Genomic DNA, 19,630 nt, shown 5'->3' on the forward strand with positions numbered 1-19,630 from the left:
TGCATCTCAGTTGAGGTGGCTTGGCAGAGGCCTGAGTGACTGGCCCCTTACTTTGAGATCCTGCTGGGTGAGGACACAGGAGGCAGCCTTTGGTGGTGAAGAGTTTATTTATTGCTTCACCCCTTGGCCCAGCCAGCCCAGGCTCTATCAGCCTAGGTTCTACCAGCTACGGTAGTCGGGGTAGGTCTCGGATACAAACTCAGGATGGACGACATAGTTGTTTCTCTGGGGACCACCGGACTTCTTGAAGTGACTTGTGTCCCATCTGCAGGGAGAGATGGGTCAGACCTTTTGGACCCTCACACGTCTAAGTGAACATCTGACTCCAACTCGCAATGCTAACTTTATCCCAACATTTTGCCACTGACACTGACCCTGGGTTCCAGCACTGACCTCCTGGTCTCAGGTTCTTGTGTTAAATTTCTGATACCCTATACCCACTCTCTAACATTGACTTTTTATCCTTTGCTTCAAAGCTCTGAACCCAACGGCCTTGACTCTAAGCCCACTTTAAAGCCAATTGCCAACCTTTAACCCTTTAATACCCTCCTTCTTGCCCTCTCATGAGGTCTCCTCCCTTTCCTTGTCAGCTTTGACTCCCCATCGCACTGGCTCCCCCTGGTGGCATCACTCTGTTAGTGCACAGCAGCGGACAGTATCCCACCCCAATTAGTGCCATCCTCCCTCCGGCCCCGCCGTGCCAAGGGAACAAACTCCAGAGGCTTATGCAAGTGAGTGTGCGAGCCCAAGACTTACCTAAGGTTCGGACTTGGATAGTACGACGGCGGAGGAGTTGTAACAGCACACTGCATTCCGGGCCTGTGCTCATAGGGCGAAACACCCCTGGAGGAGGAAGCGTGGGCAGGGAGGGGTTGGGCCTTTGATCCTATCCCCAGATCCAGACCAAGCCTCTGGACAGCGCTTCAGGTGTCAGTCTCAAGGCTCGGAGATTCTCCCCTCCTTCCTTGCCCTTCAAGACCCCATAGCAGCACCGCCTCCGGGAAGCGCCCTAGGAGTCTCCCTCCCCAAAGACCTCGCTTCTGCAGCCCAGGGGAGAACGCTGGACTCTTGGGAGGACCGGGCACCGTTCGGTCGTTGAGGACCTGCAGCCTCCGGATGCCCGTCATTGGACATTCCCCGGCACTATGGAGGAGGCAATGCTTTTGAGCCTCCTAGAGGCTCAAACACTTTCCTGTCCCCCTTGCCCTTGTGAGGCTTAAGGCCCAGTCACCCGCAATGAATCTGACTCCTGGCCTGGGGGGGGGGGGGATCGTGGGCCCTCTCTGCCCAGCTCTCCAGACTGCCACAGCATGGGACTTCTCCCAGGCAAGGTCTGCCTTGTCTGCCGCCCCGTGCAGGACGAATGCTGCGCTGCAGTCTGGGCGCCACCTGTGCACTCCGGCCTCCGTTTCCTTAGCAGTAACACGCGTCTACCAGAGGAGGTGGTGCGGGGCTCCGGGGAAGCCAGCGCTGTTCTGGTGAAGCGGTCACCGTTTTCTTGCTCACTTAGCCCCCAGCAATGAGCTAGGGTCACTACTGACAGTGACCCGGGGCCCAAGGAAGACAGGACATTTTTCTGAGCACACACGGCACTCCGCAGGCTAGAACCTGCGTCTCCGGAGCCAAGAGTCCGGGTAGCAGGCAAGGCCAGCGGAAGAGGATGAGACTTCCTTCCTCGGAAACCCTCCGGGAGGACCTCCAGAGCATATACTGGGGTCAGAGTGACCTTGAGCCCAGTTCGGAAGGGACAGGGTTAGGGACTTGTTGTAAGCTTGCTGGTTCTCCCGCCCCAGTTCGCTGAGGTCCTGGCGCCCGCCGAGGGAGGACACAGCGGGGCCCTGCAGGCGAGCGGAGCCGGCCCGGGCGGCCCGGGCTGGCACAGAGGCGGAGCGGGGTCAGAAGTGGGGCGGGATGGCGCGCCCTCAGCCACGTAGGGCAGGACTCCGGGGCTGGGGCCGGGCCGGGAGCGGAGCCTGTCTGAAGCGGGCCGAGCCTTGCGAACCTTACAGTCGGCAGGTCCCCGCACGAAGGCCGCAGGCGGCGATCGGCGCAGGGCGCCCCTGTGACGCAGTGGTCCATCCCGCGCAGACAGTAGTGGCGCCCCGAGCTGGCGCTTTCGTAACCTTGGGAGGGCAGGCGGCCGGGCAGCGGGTCCACGCACCCGCATCGGGGCGTGATCTGCGGCAGCGGCTGGTTCTGTGACAGTGAGTTCAGCATGTTCACCACCACTTCGCGCTCTGCGTCCGCGGGTCCCGAGTCCAGGAGACCCAAAGAATCACACAGATGGGAAGAGACACGGTCGCGGACAGGGAGAGGCGGAGACAAAAACAGAGACAGGGTTACACCCTCTCCAGAACCCTGGGTCTCCTTCTTGTCCCTCAGGTCCTCATCCTGCACTCCTTCTGGCCTCCCCCTACCTTCTCTCTACCGGTTCCTCCCCACCAATCCACCACCCTTTACCGTAGGCATTGAGCCGCTCAGGCTTAGGAGGGCACTCCAACGGCATTCCTCGATCTGCAGTCTCCATCCCAGCCTCCTAGAAGTGGCACACAAGCGACCTCAAACTCTAACCCGGAAGAGTTGTTCCCTTTGGGGGGTCTTCTCAGAACATTCTGATCTGCCACCAGGTCCCCGACCGCTGGGCAGCTCCGGTACTCTCCAGGGAGGGCTCTGAGTGTTTGGGGTTGTTGCTGGGCAACTCGTTTTCCTGTGCCTACAGGGGTGGAGGTGGGGTGGGGAGGGCTATACAGGACTGAGTTCTGCCCCTGGGCCCCTGACAACCCTGCCTTAGAGTTTGCCTTTGATTTTACCCCTCTTTGTCTAGATGTGTCTGAGTGTCTGTCTAATAGGGGATTTTCACTATTGCTTGCCCATCAGAATCATGTGAAGAACTTGTGAAATTTTGAAAAATTCTAATTCTTGAGGAAGTTCTAATTCAAAAGCATTTGGTCAAACCCACCGAGGTCAGCCACCAGTATAGGGCAAGAACCCCTGCTTTGGCCTCGATCCTCACATCCCTCCTGCTGGGGCTGGGGCTGGGGCTGGACTCTCACCTATCTCCTTGGAAGCCTTGCTATATCTGCACTGCTGTTGGGGAGCCTCACTCTCCCTCCCATTGTCCTAGCTCACATCATAAAGGTGGGGAAGGTGGAGCATGGACACTCAGCTTATGACTCCTTGGGTGGCCCCAGTGTCACAGGGGCCAGACCACATGGGGAGGGACCAGTTAGTAAGCTTCAGGAAGGCAATATGTCAAGGAGTACACATAAGACATGTCCCCAGGCCGGGCGTGGTGGCTCACGCCTGTAATCCTAGCACTTTGGGAGACCGAGGTGGGTGGATTGCTCAAGGTCAGGAGTTCGAAACCAGCCTGAGCGAGACCCCGTCTCTACCAAAAATAGAAAGAAATTAATTGACCAACTAAAAATATATATACAAAAAATTGGCCTGGCATGGTGGCACATGCCTGTAGTCCCAGCTACTCGGGAGGCTGAGGCAGGAGGATCGCTTGAGCCCAGGAGATTGAGGTTGCTGTGAGCGAGGCTGACGCCATGGCACTCACTCTAGCCTGGGCAACAAAGTGAGACTCTGTCTCAAAAAAAAAAAAAAAAAAGACATGTCCCCGAAGAGCCCAGTCAGAGATTGGGACCCAGGGGACCCAGTCCCCAGAATGAAGAGCTAAGGGCCCAGCACAGCTCCACTCCTGGGCTCCCTGTTCAGCTAAGAAATATAGACCCTAGTTTCACAGATGGGAAGAGCCTTGGAACATTATTGGTGGGAAAGGGATGAGGAACTAATGGTGAAATATTAGTCGCTGTGGTTTGGGAGGTGGGCACATTAGATACCTTAGTCAACCTGGGAAGGTAGGTGGGATACTTGTTCCAGCAGTTGCTGTTGTAAGATCCAGTCCTCCATGTGTACCGGTCACTGCACAGGGAGTTTGAACTGCATTTGTCTGCTTGATCATAGGGGTGGAGACATCAGATAGTGTTAGTCCTTATTCTACCCTAAGATCTGGGACCTGCTAGATGTTTCTCCTTTTATCCCCAGCACAAAGGTGACCCTCGCTGACCTCCTGCAGGCCAGTCCCCAGGCCCAGCTGGGCTCCACACTTGCCTTAGGCACTGAGATTCAGCCCATTTCCCACCTAAGGCAACCTTCTGAGTGGGGTCTGGATCCATGTGCTGATCGCTCTTCATTTTGGCACTACCCTCTTTGAATTGGCCAACCTGGAAATGGGCCTCCTTCCAATTCCTCTCTCTCATTTTCCACTCTAGGCTCCAAAGTTAGTCTATTCTGATTCCTCAAAATCACTAGAATTTATCCTCTCTTCCTGTCCCCCCATGATCTCACTCCCATATCTCTGCAGTGCCTTAACCAGGAGACAATATAATGTCATACTTAATAGATATATATCTATGCAGATAGACCACCTAGGTTCAAATTTCAGTTCCGTCAATTATTAGCCGTGTGTGACCTTGACCAAGTTAATTAATTCTGCTGTGTCTCAGTTTCCCCAACTTTAACATGAGGGTAATAGTTCTATTTATTTACCTCAAAGAGTTGTTGTGAGGTTTAAATGAATTGATAAATGTAAAACCTTTAGAATGATACCTGGCAAATAAAAAGCTATTATGATTAGCCTACCGGTCTCCTTGCCTCATCTTTGAAATCCTGTAATCCAACCTTGACGTAGAAGCTGGAGTACTTTTTCACAAATGAAAATTTGACCAAGACACTTTTCTACCTAAAACCCTTCAAAGTCCACCACCCTCCACCCCCAGTCACCTAGGCCAGTCCCACAAGGTCCTCCATGATCTGCTCCCCCAAGAGTCTGAACGAACACATGTGAGAGGCACTATGAAAGAAGCCCAAAAGGAAGAGCAGGTGTGTGAGGGGAGGGGGTGGGGTGTTGGGATTTGGAGTTCTGAATTGGTGGATCGGACATGCTGCGATTGAGGTGCTTGGGGATGTTCAGGTAGAGATGACCATAGTCAGACAAAGGAGGGTGGGATTCTGGTGTGAGGTCAAGTCTGGAAACCAAGATTTGAAGCTGTCAGTAATTATAATCAAGTGTTGGATAAAATGGCCTCAGGGTATGAACAAGGAGAGAAGAGGGCTCAAGACAGCATACTGAAGAGCCCCATGTGTCCACAGTGGGTGCACAAGAGACCCAGGAAAGTAAGGCATGAGAGAAGCTGAGGAAGGATGTAATTTCAAGAAGAGGAGAGTGATCAGAAGAGTGAAATGCACAGGGTAGGTCTCACGGGGTAAAGACGGAAGAGACTCATGGATTTGGTAATTGGAACCACACAAGAGCAATTTGAGCGTTTGATGTGGGAGATGCAATCTCTCAGCTTCAACTGGGAATTATCAATTCATTCAACAAATACTTATGAAGTGTGGTGCATACACGATGGAGGGCACACAGCTGTGAATGAGACCAGATTCTCTCTGCTCCTTTGGAATATACGAGGAGACAGATCATGAACACCTAACCAAATGAGAAAGAGAACTTCTGCAAATGTCTAAGAAGGGGTGAGGAAGTGAGTATAGACTATGTTTCAATCTTGGCCCTGAAGGAGAAGAACAAGAGAGAATTTTTAGTCAGCAAGAAACTAGAAAATGTTCCAAGTTGAAGGAAAAAGGTGTAGTGGGGCAGTGGGATGCAGGGGAGATGGAGAGAGCTCATGGAACAGGGTGTGAGGAGATGGGAGGATACACTTGGAAGGGATTTGTTTGGAGGAGGTTAATTCTCTCTCTCTCTCTCTCTCTCTCTCTCTCTCTCTCTCCATCTAAGGATGAGACCCATGGCTCTTTCAATTCTTTTTCCACAGACAGGGAACCCCAAAAAGCAGGGTCTGGGTCATCTCCTCCAGGGCTAGGATCAGGTCTGATGGTTGGGAGTAAGGTTGGAGGCTGGAGTGGGGGCTAGTTAGGGAAGAAGTCTAGATCTCGGGTGGAGACAAGGTTGAGATAGGATCAGAATGGAGGTCAGGATCCAGGTTGGGTGTCATCTGGGAGTTTGGTGAGGGGAGAGCCCCTACCTTCGTCTTGAGAGAGCCAGTACTTCTCAGGCAAGTAGGGATGGCCTGGAATGGAACTCTTATAGGTATAGTCCTGTGTCGCACATTTGAGCATCCTCTGCAAGGTTTCAATATCCACATGGCGCTGCATGGTCTGAGTCAGACCCTGGGCAAGAGGAGAGAGAAGTATCTAGGCGCATGGTGACCCCAGGCCTGGAGTCTTGCTGGATCTTGAGCCAACCTCTCTTGAGAAGGTCAGCCCAGGTAGGTCTCCCAACCTCCCTCCCAATGCCAGAGGGATTCCTAGGCCAGCCTTGGTCCCTCTGCACAGTTTTCTTGTTTGAATTGCCCTTTTCTCCTTTTTTTCCCCATCCAATGCTGGCCTTGGACCCAGGTTTTTGCCCTTAGTCATAGTAGTTTTCTGGTTTTCTCATTTCTGTTGTTTCCTGACTGGGAGCTCATGAAGGCCATGGCTGTGTATTACTTCTTTCTTTCTTCTAGACTGTGAGCTCCCTGGGAGCAGGGACTTGGTCTCCTCCAACAAAGCAACAGGCCCATGGCATAAACTGGGGCCTCAGGGAAGACTGGCTGCCCTGGGAGCTGGTTGCCTTATGTAGGTGTCTTGGACAGGGTAGGCTCTCTGGCAATTTGGCGCCTTGAAGGAATTGAAGGACAGGGCTAGAGGACACCTACTTTAAAATTTAATTCCCTGCCTCTGACCTGACCCTGATTCTGGTTGGCTCTGACCTTGATACCAATGATACCTTTGACCCCGACTCTTACTTTGGCCTGGTACTCATCCAAACTTGACCTTTTTCCTGTTCTTTGTCCAGGCCCTGGCCCTTTCGTTTTGTGGGGTTCACCTCATCTAATCGCATCACCGTTTGTTCAGTTGGCTCTGTGGAAGCCCAAATCAAGCCTCCCTTTGGTGCCCCTTCTCTTCAGCTGAGGGTGGAATGCCAAGTTAGTTGTAGGCCCATGAGGCTCTGCAAACAGCCTGTCTGAAAAGGCAGCTGGGTCACAGAGGTGGGACTCCAGCAAAGTCAGACATCTGAAAGGGTTTCCTCATAATGGGCAGTGAGGTGCTGGGATGGTGACATATCACCCACACTTGCCCCTATGATCTTAGGAACAGAGGCTTTCCTTGGCGAGGGCTGAGACCTTGCTGCTCCCAGGGCTCCAACCAGCCTGAAAATCCCTCTGCTCAGGGGCTTCTGGGATCATCTGTGGCCAGCTGACTTTGTTCTGTGGGCCAATCCTGCACAGTCACACTCCCATGAGGGTGGAGGGCAAAATAGGGGAGATGTGGGTACAGGGGTACCATGACTCAGCACTTCCCTGAGCCTTACAGATACCACCCCGCCATGAGCCCAGATACACTCACAGATGCACATACAGATGTACATGCATATACACTCAGACAGACACACACCAACACTCAGAAACACACACTCACAAATACAAAAACAGTCATTTAGAAGAACTCATAGACATCATCGATTTTTCTGTTAGAGGTTTTCCTCAGATGTCTGCTATCTTTGAGCTTATTGGAGACTTTCAGCTGTGGGTGGGCTTTGTCAGGATGATCTGGTTGGACTGTTTTTTGTAACCTCCAATGTCAGCATCTGTCGGTTTTTCCTCTTTGGCTGATCAGCTTCTTTGGAAAAGATTCCTTTAATCTTTGGCCTGAGGGTAATGACATAGCTGCCAGTGTTCTGAGAGCTGAAGAGTGCTGAAGAGAGCTACTGGGGGTTTTAGCATTCAATGTATGGAGGGTCACAGACTTTTCAAAGTGGTACCCTGCCCTCGACTGGTATATGTAACCCTGAGATCCTCACCAAAAAATTAGCCTTCTGACTTGCAGAAATGGAAGTGGGAAGTCACACTAGGGTGTGGAATACAAGAGGGGATTCGTGGACTTAACTGCTTCTTTGAAACAGCTCTTTGAAAGCTGTTTACAGCTTTCAAATTAATCCTTATTTTAGTGTTCATCCTGTTCCATCTTCGGTTCCAGAGAAGCCTAGGATTTCAATTCCTGGGCCTTTTGGAAATTCTGCAGTTTTAAGTTGAATTATATCTTGGGTTTCCTATTGTTGGCTTTGGATTCAGCTTTCTTATGTCTGCTAAGTTAGTTTCATCTATTATACTTTCCAGCTTCCAAAATTTTGTTGCCATTGTCCCTTTCTCATTATCTTTGTGAATTTATGTCTTAAGTATCCATTTACTGTAGTTTTAGATAGATTTCAGGAGAGAGTCAAAACACACATGTTCAATTTTAACCCAGAGAATTATAGTTCTTTAGATATTTGATATACTAGTCCTTTACATATTGCAAATATCTTTTCTCAGTTTGTGGCTCTGTCTTTACTTTTCTTTATTATGTCTTTTGATGAACGAATTTAATTTTAATTTTAACATAGTTGAATTTATCAATCTATTCTTTTATGGTTAGTACTTTTTGTGACTTGTTTGAGAAATCCATCCATACTCTCAGATAATGGAGATAGTGTCCTGTATTTTCTTCTAAAAGTTAAACAGTTTTACTTTCCCTGTCTAATCTGTTAGGAGTTTGGGCAAGTCCTTTTCTTTTTTTTTTTTTTTTTTTTTATTTTTCTTACTGTTAACCAGAACATGTGGAAAGTCCTTTTCTTATTCAGGTAGCTCTAACTATTCCTTGGGCCTTTGTTCTTCACTATACATTTTAGAAACATCTTGTCAAATTCTTCGAAAAATCCTGTTGGGATTTTAATCAGAATTGCATTGAATCTTTATGATAATAACTCTTTCTATCCATAAGCATGTTATATCTTTCCATTTAAGTATTTTAAAAAATATTCAATAAAGTTTTATATTCTTTATAAATATTATTCATATAGTTTTGCATACATCATTAGATTTCTTTCTATTTACCTTTGTTTTTGTTGTTAGAATAAATGAGGTATATTTAAAAATTATACTTCCTAAATATTTGTTGTTTGTATAAAGAAATGTGATTGACTTTTTTTGGAGGGGGGACAGAGTCTTGCTCTGTTACCTGGGTAGAGTGCAATGGTGTCATTGTAGCTCACTGCAACCTCCAACTCCTGGGCTCAAGCAATCCTCCTGCCTCAGCTTCCTGAGTAGCTTGGATTACAGGTGCATTCCACAATGCCTGGCTAATTTTTCTAGTTTTTGTAGAGATGGGGGTCTCACTATCACTCAGGCTAGTCTTGAACTCTTGGCTTCAAGCAATCCTCCCACCTCAGCCTCCCAGAATACTGGGATTACAGGCATGAGCCACCACGCTCAGCCCCTTTGTACCTATTTACTTTTTCTTTTCTTGGTGTCCTGGCTAGACCTCCAGTACGTTGTTGAACAGAAGTAGTGATAGTGAACATTCTTGCCTTGATTCAAATTAAAAAAAAATGCTGCCAACATTTAACTAATCAGAACGATGTTGACTGTATATTTTAGGTATACATTCTTTATCAGGCTAAGAATGTTTCCTTCTATTTATGTTTGCTTTTTTTTTAAATTATGAATGAGCAATGAATTTTAGCAACTGCAATTTCTTTTCTTTTTTAAAAAAAATTATTTATGTATTTTTTGAGACAGGGTTTTACTCTGTTGCCCAGGCTAGCGTGTGGTACAGTAACATCATCATAGCTCACTGCAGCCTTGAATTCCTGGCTGAAGTGATCCTCCTGCCTCAGCCTCTAGAGTAGCAGGGACTATAGGTGTGCACCACCATGCCCAGCTAACTTTTTTTTTCCTCTTATTTTGTAGAGATAGGGTCTTGTTCTTGCTCAGACTGGTCTCCAACCCCTGGCCTCAAGCAGTCCTCCCACATAGACCTCACAAAGTGCTAGGATTATAGGCATGAGCCACTGCACCCAGCCTTAGCAACTGGCTATTTCTGCATCTTTTTTTCAAATAGCTTTACTGAGGTATAATTTACATGCCATAAAATTCACTCTGCTTAAGTGTACAATTCAAGGATTTTTGTTAATTCAAATTCACAAAAGGTCATGAAAAACAAAATAAAACAAAAAAGAATTTTTAGGTTAGGTGTGGTGGCTCACGCCTGTAATCCTAGCACTCTGGGAGGCTGAGGCTGGTGGATCGTTTGAGCTCAGGAGTTTGAGACAGGCCTGAGCAAGGGTGAGAACCCGTCTACCAAAAATAGAAAAAATTAGCTGGGCATGGTGGCACATGCCTGTAGTCCCAGCTACTCAAGAGTCTGAGGCAATAGGATTGCTTGAGCCCAGGAGTTTGAGGTTGCTGTGAGCTAGGCTAACACCATGGTACTCTAGTTGGGGCAACAGAGTGAGACTCTGTCTCAAAAAAAAAAAAAAAAAGAATTTTTAGTAGATCTCTCATGCCCATTTTATTTCTGCATATTTTGAAATGCTCTTGTGGTTTTCTCCTTGAATCTGTTAATGTGATGCATGACATTTATTAATATTTTTCTAATGTTAAACCATCTTTGCATTTTTGGAATAAATACAACTTAACCATGATGAATTATTTTTTATACACTGCTGGATATAATTTCTAATATTTTATTTAGAATTTTTGCTTTTGTATTTATTAGTGAATTGGCCTGTATAATTTCCCTTTCTTACACTGTTCTTGATTAGTTTTGCATCAAAGTTATACTGGCTTCATAGAATGAGCTGGGAATCATCCTCTTTGCTCCTGTTCTCTGGAAAAGTTTGTATAAAATTGACATAAACTGTTCCTTGAACATTTGAAGGAACATAACTATTTAATTATCTAGGCTGGCTGTTTTCTTTGTGGGTAGATTTTAAATTATTGATTTAATATCTTTGTTATAGGAGCATTTGGATTTTTCTAATTATGCTTGAACTGGTTTGGCAAGTTTATTTTTCTAGTATTTGTCCATTTGTTTTCAATTTTATTAGCCTGAAGTTGTTCAGAATATTTTCTTATTATCTTCTATCCATGCCTAGACCCTTCTTTTGTCTGTGCCTTGTCTTTCTTTAACTCGCTAGAGATTTGTCTATTTTATGAATCTTATCAAAGAACCAACTTTTGACTGTTGATCTTGTTGAATCTTTGCTTTATAGTTTAATGTTTACTCTTATTTTCATTATCTCCATTCTTCTATTTTTCCCATTTATTCTGTTTTCCCCTCTTATCTTGTTAAGTTTGATGTTTGGCTCATGAATGCTTCACATTTTTTTTCTTTTCTTAAACAAGCATTTAGGCCTGCTGGCTTTTCTCTATAACTTTTGTTGTACCCCACAAGTTTTGATATGCAGTCTTTTCAGTTTTGAGCATTTTCCCGTTTCTGTTTCAATTTCTTTTTTTTTTTTTTTTTTTTTGAGACAGAGTCTCGCTTTGTTGTCCAGGCTAGAATGAGTGCCGTGGCGTCAGCCTGGCTCACAGCAACCTCAAACTCCTGGGCTCAAGTAATCCTTCTGCCTCAGCCTCCCGAGTAGCTGGGACTACAGGCATGTGCCACCATGCCCGGCTAATTTTTTATATATATATCAGTTGGTCAATTGATTTCTTTCTATTTATAGTAGAGACGGGGTCTCGCTCTTGCTCAGGCTGGTTCCGAACTCCTGACCTTGAGCAATCCGCCCGCCTCGGCCTCCCAGAGTGCTAGGATTACAGGCGTGAGCCACCGCGCCCGGCCCTGTTTCAATTTCTTACTTGGCCTATTATTTAGAATGGTTGTTTTGTTACATTTTGTTTTACAACTTACAAGGATTTTGCTTATTTTTTGTTGTTGATCTATAATTTAATTGCATTGAGGTTAGAGATAGTTGTTTTGTATGATATGAATCATCAATTTCTGTTTTATGACCTAGTACTTGTCAATTCTTATAGTGTTCCTTGTATGCTTAAATCTGTAGTTGTTAGGTTCAAGGTTCTATTTATGTTCAATAAATCAAGCATATTAATTATGCTCTCAAGTGTTTGAGATCTTTGCTTTTTGTTTTTGGTCTGCTTAACCTGGGAGTAATTGTAATGTGTTAAATTTTAATATGGTAGATTTTTTCAATTTCTTCTTCTAGTAAATCTATTATGTAAACACAAGTTCAGAATTATAGTATCTTCCTGGTGAATTGAAACTTTGTTATTTATGTAGTGATCCATCTAAAAAGTGTGTGTGTGTTTAATCTGAAAGTCTCTTTTGTCTGTTATTTATTAGCTTATTCAACTTTTTGTTATTGTATCTGTATCAGTCAAACTTGGATCAGAGAAGCAGAACCGCTATGAGTGGTACAGAGTAAGCAATTTATTTGGGGGATTTACAGTTGTGGGAACTGGTTAAGAACTCTGCAAGATTGTTGTCTATGCATCTGTTGTTGAGCCTGAAGTCGATGGCTGGCAGTCAGGAAGGAGAGTTGGACATGAAGTGGGGAAGAGCAAGGACAAACCGGAACCCATGAAGGGGACAAACTAGAACCTGCATCTATCTCATTGCCTCCAACAATGATGCTATGGATGGGCTTCAGCAGAAGCTGGTGCCCTTTGCCATGGAGCTGCACACACACCTGGCCTAGGACCTAGAGAAAATGAAGGAAGAGATCCAGCAGGAGCTGAAGGAGTTAGTGCCAGATGCTGCCCTATGCCAATTAGGTGAACTATTAAATCAGAGACATTGTGCACAAGCCACCACCGTGCCTGGTACCCTACATCAATCTTGAGAGTGTAAAAATGGCTATTCTTTCATTTGTGCCTTCCAAATCTCATGCAAGTTTCTCCTGTGGCCAATTGGGAGGCATTTAGGGAAGAGAATTCTGGGAAGCATAGTTCCAGCCAGTTGACAGTACAAAACTGCAATATCTGATACCCTCTTTAGAACACTATGAGAATCTTGGAATACCTTAATTCTGTCTTGTTCCCACTTACATGATATTATTACTAATATTTTAGTTTTTTCTTTAAATATTATAAATTAAAAAACTATATTAATAATTATTATCTATAATAACATTTGCTTAAATTTACCTCATGTTTATCAATTTCTCACCATTCCTTTTTTTTTTTGAGACAGAGTCTCACTTTTGTTGCCCAGGCTAGAGTGAGTGCCGTGGCGTCAGCCTAGCTCACAGCAACCTCAAACTCCTGGGCTCAAGTAATCCTGCTGCCTCAGCCTCCCGAGTAGCTGGGACTACAGGCATGCGCCACCATGCCCGGCTAAATTTTGTATATATGTTTTTAGTTGGTCAATTAATTTCTTTCTATTTTTAGTAGAGACGGGGTCTCGCTCAGGATGGTTTCCAACTCCCAACCTCGAGCAATCCGCCCGCCTCGGCCTCCCAGAGTGCTAGGATTACAGGCGTGAGCCACCGCGCCTGGCCTCACCATTCCTTTTTGCATCTCAGACTTTCCCTCTGTAATCATTTTCCTTCTCCCCAAAGAATATCCTTTAGAAGTTCCTTTATTATAGATCTGATGATAGTAAACATTTTTTTTTTTTTTGCCTGTAACTGTCTTTATCTTTCTTTTGTTCTTGAAAGGATGATACTTCAAAAATATTTTTTGTCTGCCTGCTTCTAAGGTCATCTCTTAAGCTAGTGTACTGCTGTTTCTCTGTGAGGTACCTAACAGTGGAATTTCTTCTATTCTTTCTGTATCTATGGATTCATTTCTTTTGTTAGTTCTGAAAAATTCTGAGCCTTTTCCCTTTCAGCTAATGCCTATTCTCCTTTACACTGTTTTCTTCGGGGACTCTGATTAGATGTGTGTGAAATCTTTTCATTCTGTCTTTAATATTGTTTAATGTTTCTTTTGTATTTTTCTTTTTGTCTCTGGGATTTTTTTTTTAGTCTCTCTTTTATTTCATTGGAACTTTTCAGCTGTGTCTAATCTGCTTTTTAACCCATCCACTGAAATTTTGGTTTTAACAAATACATTTTTCATTTCTAAAATTTCTACTCAGTTCTTTTTTACTTTTTTTTGGAGACAGAGTCTTGCTCTGTCACCCCAGCTAGAGTGCAGTGGCATCAGCCTAACTCACTGCAACCTCAAACTCCTGGGCTCAAGCGATCCTCTTGCCTCAGCCTCTGGAGTAGCTGGGACTACAGGTGCATGCCACTACACCTGGCTAATTTGTGTGTGTGTGTGTGTGTGTGTGTGTGTGTGTGTGTATTTTGTAGAGATGGGCTCTCACTCTTGCTCAGGCTGGTCTCAAATGCCTGAGCTCAAGTGATCTTCCCACTTCGGCCTCCCAGAGTACTACCATATTTCCCTGCAAATAAGACAGGATCTTATATTTATTTTTCCTCAAGAAGACACCCTAGAGCTTATTTTTAGGGGATGTGTTATTTTCCCCTCAAAACCTCAGCTTGCAGGATGCACAGGATTGCCGGACCTGACGGGAGCCGACCTTGTTGGTGGGGCTGCCTGCACCTTTCCAGTCACCTCTGGGATAGTAGCTGTCACCATTGGGCAGATGAGAAGGGCTGCTCATCTTCTTTACCGCTCCAAGACGGAATGCATGGGTTGTACAGATACGCTGCGTAGCCACGCCCATCACTAGGTCTTATTTTCAGGGTAGGGCTTATATTGCGCAAATGCTTAGAAATCTTGCTAGGGCTTATTTTATGGGTAGGTCTTATTTTCGGGGAAACACGGTAGGATTACAGGTGTGAGCCACCATTCCTGGCCTTTTTAACATTTGTCTTCTCATTTAAAAAATAATCTCTTATTGCTTGCTTATTTAGATGATTTCCCATTTTTAATAAATCTCCTAATTTTTCTGTATTAACTGTTAATTCCAATATCTGAAATCCTTGGGGGTTTAAGTCTGTTGTTTGTTATTTCTGCTGATTCTGTAATGTGGTGGTTTGGTTTTTCACATCTCTTATTGTGAGCCCATGTTTAATTGGCCTTACTCTGAAGGATACCTGGAAACCTACACTGAGGATGTTTTCCGCCACCAAAGATAGACGTACGTGTGTGTGTGTGTGTGTGTGTGTTGGGGAGGGGCAGGGAGCCAGAGATATGAAACCTTCTAGTTCAGTTTGGAATTTACAGATTCAGTTCCTCTTAGCTTAAGGCTTAGACTCCTATTGTAGTGCTGATATTGGCATTTGTCCTTGGGGCAGTCCTGTCTTAAGTACACCACTCACCCCCATGAGAGTCCAAGACAAAATAAAAATTAATTTTCATGCAGGACTTAGTTGTTTTGAAGCAAGAGGGTCCTTCAGAGTTTCCAGACCACCATACTGGCAGAAGCCTTTCCTTCATTCTAAATCCCACTGCTATCTGACTTTCACTTTCTTCCTTCATTGAAGCTGTCTGGCCAGATACCAAGAGTTACTACATCCAAGAGATCCCTTTCTGTGTCGCCAATATTTAACACTGACCTTTAATAATACTGTCTTTATTGGTTTCTCTTTAGTTTTCTTCCTATCTTTCTGGCCATAATTCTCTGTCTCCTTTTACGGCTCTTCTTTCTTTACCCTTAAATACTGATATTATCCAAAGCTGTGTCTGAGACCATTTTCTTGTTCTTCTTTGGCAATCTCCTCCACTCCTACGACTTCAGCTACCACTTACATGATGATGACTTCAAATCTATATCTATAGCCCAGACCTCTTTCCTTTACTTCAGATAAGTATATCCAACTACTCGTCTATATTTGTCCTCAAATATTTTTGTTCCAAAATGAACTCTAAATCTAAACTGCTACTCCAAATCTCAGTTGGTAGCACTACCATTCCTCCAGTTGCCAGAGCCAAAAACCCAGGAGTCATCCTAATCTTTCCCCTCTTTATATCTAGATGGTCACCAAGATCTGTTGATGTACTTCTTAAAATTCCCTCCTGTTAACTGTGGAAAAGCAGGTAAGTACTCTTGCATTTTGTTTGTGGGAGTATAAATTATTACAACCATTATTATAGGAATTTGGAGTGTGTATCAAAGGTTTTTTTTTTTTTTTTTTGAGACAGAGTCTCACTCTGTTGCCCAGGCTAGACCTTTGTATCAGCCTAGCTCACAGCAACCTCAAACTCCTGGGCTCAAGCAATCCTTCTGTCTCAGCCTCCCGAGTAGCTGGGACTACAGGCATGCACCACCATGCCTAGCTAATTTTTTATATGTATTTTTAGTTGTCCAGATAATTTTTTCTATTTTTAGTAGAGATGGGGTCTCGCTGTTGCTCAGGCTGGTCTCAAACTCCTGAGCTCAAATGATCCGCCCTTCTTGGCCTCCCAGAGTGCTAGGTCAAAGATTTTAAAAATGGGCATATCCAGCCCGGGTGCGGTGGCTCACGCCTGTAATCCTAGCACTCTGGGAGGCCGAGGCGGGCGGATTGCTCGAGCTCAGGAGTTCGAAACCAGCCTGAGAAAGAGGGAGACCCTGTCTCTACTATAAATAGAAAGAAATTAATTGGCCAACTAATACATATAGAAAAAAAAAATTAGCCGGGCATGGTGGTGCATGCCTGTAGTCCCAGCTACTTGGGAGGCTGAGGCAGCAGGATTGCTTGAGCCCAGGAGTTTGAGGTTGCTGTGAGCCAGGCCGATGCCACGGCACTCACTCTAGCCTGGGCAACAAAGCGAGACTATGTCTCAAAAAAAAAAAAAAAAAAAAAAAGGGCATATCCTTTCTCTCAGTAATGTCATATCTAGATATTTATCCTAGGGCAATAGCTGGAGATGTGTTTAGTGTATGAAGATAAAATATTTATCTAAAATATATAACTAAGAGACTATAAAATATATATATGCAAGAATGAATATGCTAGCAAAATTTTATAAATAACCTAAATTTCCAATCATATAATAAATTTCCAATAATATAACATATACCATAATATATGTAAGGGACATCCCTTATATATATTATGGTACATTAATAAAATAAAATACTATAAAGTCATTAAAATTATATTGTAGAATATTTTTGACACATAAAAATGTACCTGTTATATGGCTATGTGAAAAAAGCAAGTTTCAAGTATTAGTACAATGTAATGTAATTTTTATAAAAACTAATATTTGCTTCCCAAAAGGGTATATAATAATAATAAGGGTGGTTATTTTGGGTAGTGGGATTATGGACCTTTTTTCTTTATGCTTCTCTGAATTATCTTTATTTTCTGGATTGAGCACAAATTTATTTTGTAGTTAGACAACATATATTATTTAAAAAATTCTCTCCTAGTCAACAAATACCTTTTTTCACTGCCATAGTCTCTCCTAATCTCCTACCCTCATCTTCCTCCTTCATCTTTCACCCTTCACTGGCCTTCCTGCCCTCAGCTCCAACCCCTCCAATTCCCTGACAGTGTGACCAGGTGGCCTAACTCATTATTCAACTATGACACTCCCAGGTTCAGAAACCTGGAGCCTTATTCCCTGCTCCTCGACATAGCCTGAGAGGCCCTTCTTGGTCTGCAGATTCCTCTCTTAGCACAGGGCTGACCCCTCCGTCTGCTCTAGCAGTTTCAGGTGCTGGTGGGTCCCTGTCCACAGGCTGCCTTTTCTCACCACTCTCTTCTGCTGAAAGCCTCCTCCTCCTAGATCACTCACTAGACATGCCCTTCACATCCCGGGAGTGCTCGCCCCTTTTGGGCTGTCCTATCAGCACCTCAACTTTTTTTTTTTTTTTTTGAGACAGAGTTTTACTCTGTTGCCCCAGCTAGAGTGCAGTGGCATTATCATAGGTCACTGCAACCTCGACTCCTGGGCTTAAGTGATCTTCCTGCCTCAGCTTCCAGAGTAGCTGGGAATGCAGGCATGCGCCCCTGTGCCCGGCCAATTTTTTCTATTTTTAATAGAGATGGGGTCTCACTCTTGCTGGTCTCCCCTGAGTTCAAGTGATCCTCCTGCCTCGGCCTCCCAGAGTGCTAGGATTACAGGGCGAGCCACCTTGCCTGGCCTCCTATCAGCCCTTGATTGTGCTGGTGCCTGCTGCGCTCTGAGCATCCCTACTTTGTAACTTGCTGGCTGTGAGCTCCTTAAAGGCAGGGTCTGGCCCTTCTCTTTTGTATCCTGGGTGCCCATACATGAAGATACTCACCAAAGTTTTCGTTGGATGGTATACACAGATAAATTCTCTTAGGCAGAGTTATAATTAGACTCAGAGATCTCCTTTCCCTTTTGCTTTTTTTTTTTTTTTTTTTTTTTGAGACAGTGTCTCGCTTTGTTGCCCAGGCTAGAGTGAGTGCCGTGGTGTCAGCCTAGCTCACAGCAACCTCAAACTCCTGGGCTCAAGCAATCCTGCTGCCTCAGCCTCCAGAGTAGCTGGGACTACAGGCATGCGCCACCATGCCTGGCTAATTTTTTGTATATATATATATATATATTAGTTGGCCAATTAATTTCTTTCTATTTATAGTAGAGATGGGGTCTCTCGCTCTTGCTCAGGCTGGTTTTGAACTCCTGACCTCAAGCAATCCACCTGCCTCAGCCTCCCAGAATGCTAGGATTACAGGCGTGAGCCACCACGCCCGTCCTCCTTTCCCTTTTGTGAAAGCTGCATGGACCCACTCAGCCAGCCATCTTCAAGCACAGACATACGGGCACAGGGAGATTGTGATACACACGCATGCAGACATAACTATAGGACATTTTCTGGCCTATCCTACAGACAGCCTCAGGGCCTTTGCACTTTCTGATCACTCTGTCTGGAACTTTCAGCTCTTCACATGGCTGGTTCTCTCCCTTCTTTCCAGTCTCAGTTCAGTGTCACCTTGACCTCTCCCTTTCCATTTCCATTACCCCATTTATTTCCTTTATAGCATTTTGGACACGTTGTATAACTCTTGCTTATTATCCATCTCTTCTTACCTCCTAACCTGATACAATTCCATGAAGGCAGGATCTTATGCTATGTTATACACCATTGTAAATTCTGTGCCTAGGCAAATGAATAAAACACACAGATACACAAAGCTACAAATAATTATAAACACACAATGATAACCACACACTGCCAGTCATCCAGAAACTGCCATACATACACTCTGGTCTGCCCCTCCCCTGACCTCCACTTACCGGGGTCACAAACTTGTTGGCCTCCCAGGCCCACAGAGGTGGGTCCTTATAGACCTCCTTGATGGAGGTAGGAGCCCTGTAAGAGTCAGTGTAGGTACTGATGGGGGTCTTGGTCTTTCGGGAGAAGAGGAACATGGTGGGGTCTCGGTGATGCTCTGGTGGACTCCACCTAGCAAGGGCTCTTGCTAGACATCAGTGCCCACCCCTTCCCCAGTTGGCCTACACCTTCAGCCCAGCAGGTGCCCCTAGCTGCTGTGACCCCCTTCTGTGGGGGATCCTTTAGCTTCCTGCTCCAACCCCACCCTGATTCTCCCTCCAGCATGGGCACTGCCCATTATGATATCACTTGGCTCAGCCCCATCCCTAGGGGGTGAGGACGTCCAATTTCCTCCCTACTTCTGGCTCCTTTCTGCCTCAAGCCTATCAAAAGAGCCCAATTTCCAAGAGTTCAGAGGGCCTCTGGAGATCTAGGCCACACTTCTCACTTTGTTGAAGAGAAACACAGGTTCTGGGGGTTGTGACTCACCCATGGTCTTACAGCAGATCAGTGGCATCCCTGGGACTCACAGGTGGAGGTAGAGTAACAGGTAACATATGCATCCAGAGGACCAGTTCTGTCCCTTCCCAGCCCACCTGCC

The 19,630-nt window shown here is 45.3% G+C and overlaps 1 protein-coding gene across 5 annotated transcripts; it reads right to left on the bottom strand.

The window, feature by feature from the left end:
- Positions 1-88: 88 nt before the first annotated feature.
- SPMIP6 (sperm microtubule inner protein 6) lies at positions 89-19,308 on the bottom strand. Of its 5 annotated transcripts, none has more exons than XR_002224691.2 (7): positions 18,993-19,308; positions 6,048-6,192; positions 3,846-3,958; positions 2,461-2,536; positions 2,008-2,237; positions 757-843; positions 89-265 (listed from the first exon to the last, which is right to left on the bottom strand). XR_002224691.2 is itself a non-coding variant. In XM_012770120.3 (7 exons), the coding sequence occupies exons 1-7, from the start codon at positions 19,125-19,127 to the stop codon at positions 160-162; spliced, it is 897 nt and encodes a 298-aa protein (XP_012625574.1). In that variant the 5' UTR covers positions 19,128-19,307; the 3' UTR covers positions 89-159. The 5 variants fall into 5 exon arrangements, 4 of the variants coding, with proteins under 4 accessions (XP_012625574.1, XP_020144975.1, XP_020144976.1 ...); XM_012770120.3 differs by having other exon boundaries at positions 2,003-2,237; positions 18,993-19,307; XM_020289386.2 differs by having other exon boundaries at positions 2,003-2,237; positions 3,846-3,955; positions 18,993-19,296.
- Between the last annotated feature and the right edge of the window lie 322 nt (positions 19,309-19,630).

Source organism: Microcebus murinus, chromosome 12 (genome assembly GCF_040939455.1).
Source record: "Microcebus murinus isolate Inina chromosome 12, M.murinus_Inina_mat1.0, whole genome shotgun sequence".
Classification (NCBI taxonomy): Eukaryota; Metazoa; Chordata; class Mammalia; order Primates; family Cheirogaleidae; genus Microcebus; species Microcebus murinus.

Excerpts from the sequence above, each read along its gene's own strand:
- SPMIP6 (XM_012770120.3), bottom strand. The coding sequence starts at position 19,127 with ATGTTCCTCTTCTCCCGAAAGACCAAGACCCCCATCAGTACCTACACT. Across the intron at positions 2,537-3,845 it reads ACCTTCCCAGGTTGACTAAG|GAGGCTGGGATGGAGACTGC; the intron begins GTATCTAATGTG and ends TGCCACTTCTAG. Across the intron at positions 2,238-2,460 it reads TGAGCGGCTCAATGCCTACG|AGCGCGAAGTGGTGGTGAAC; the intron begins GTAAAGGGTGGT and ends CCGCGGACGCAG.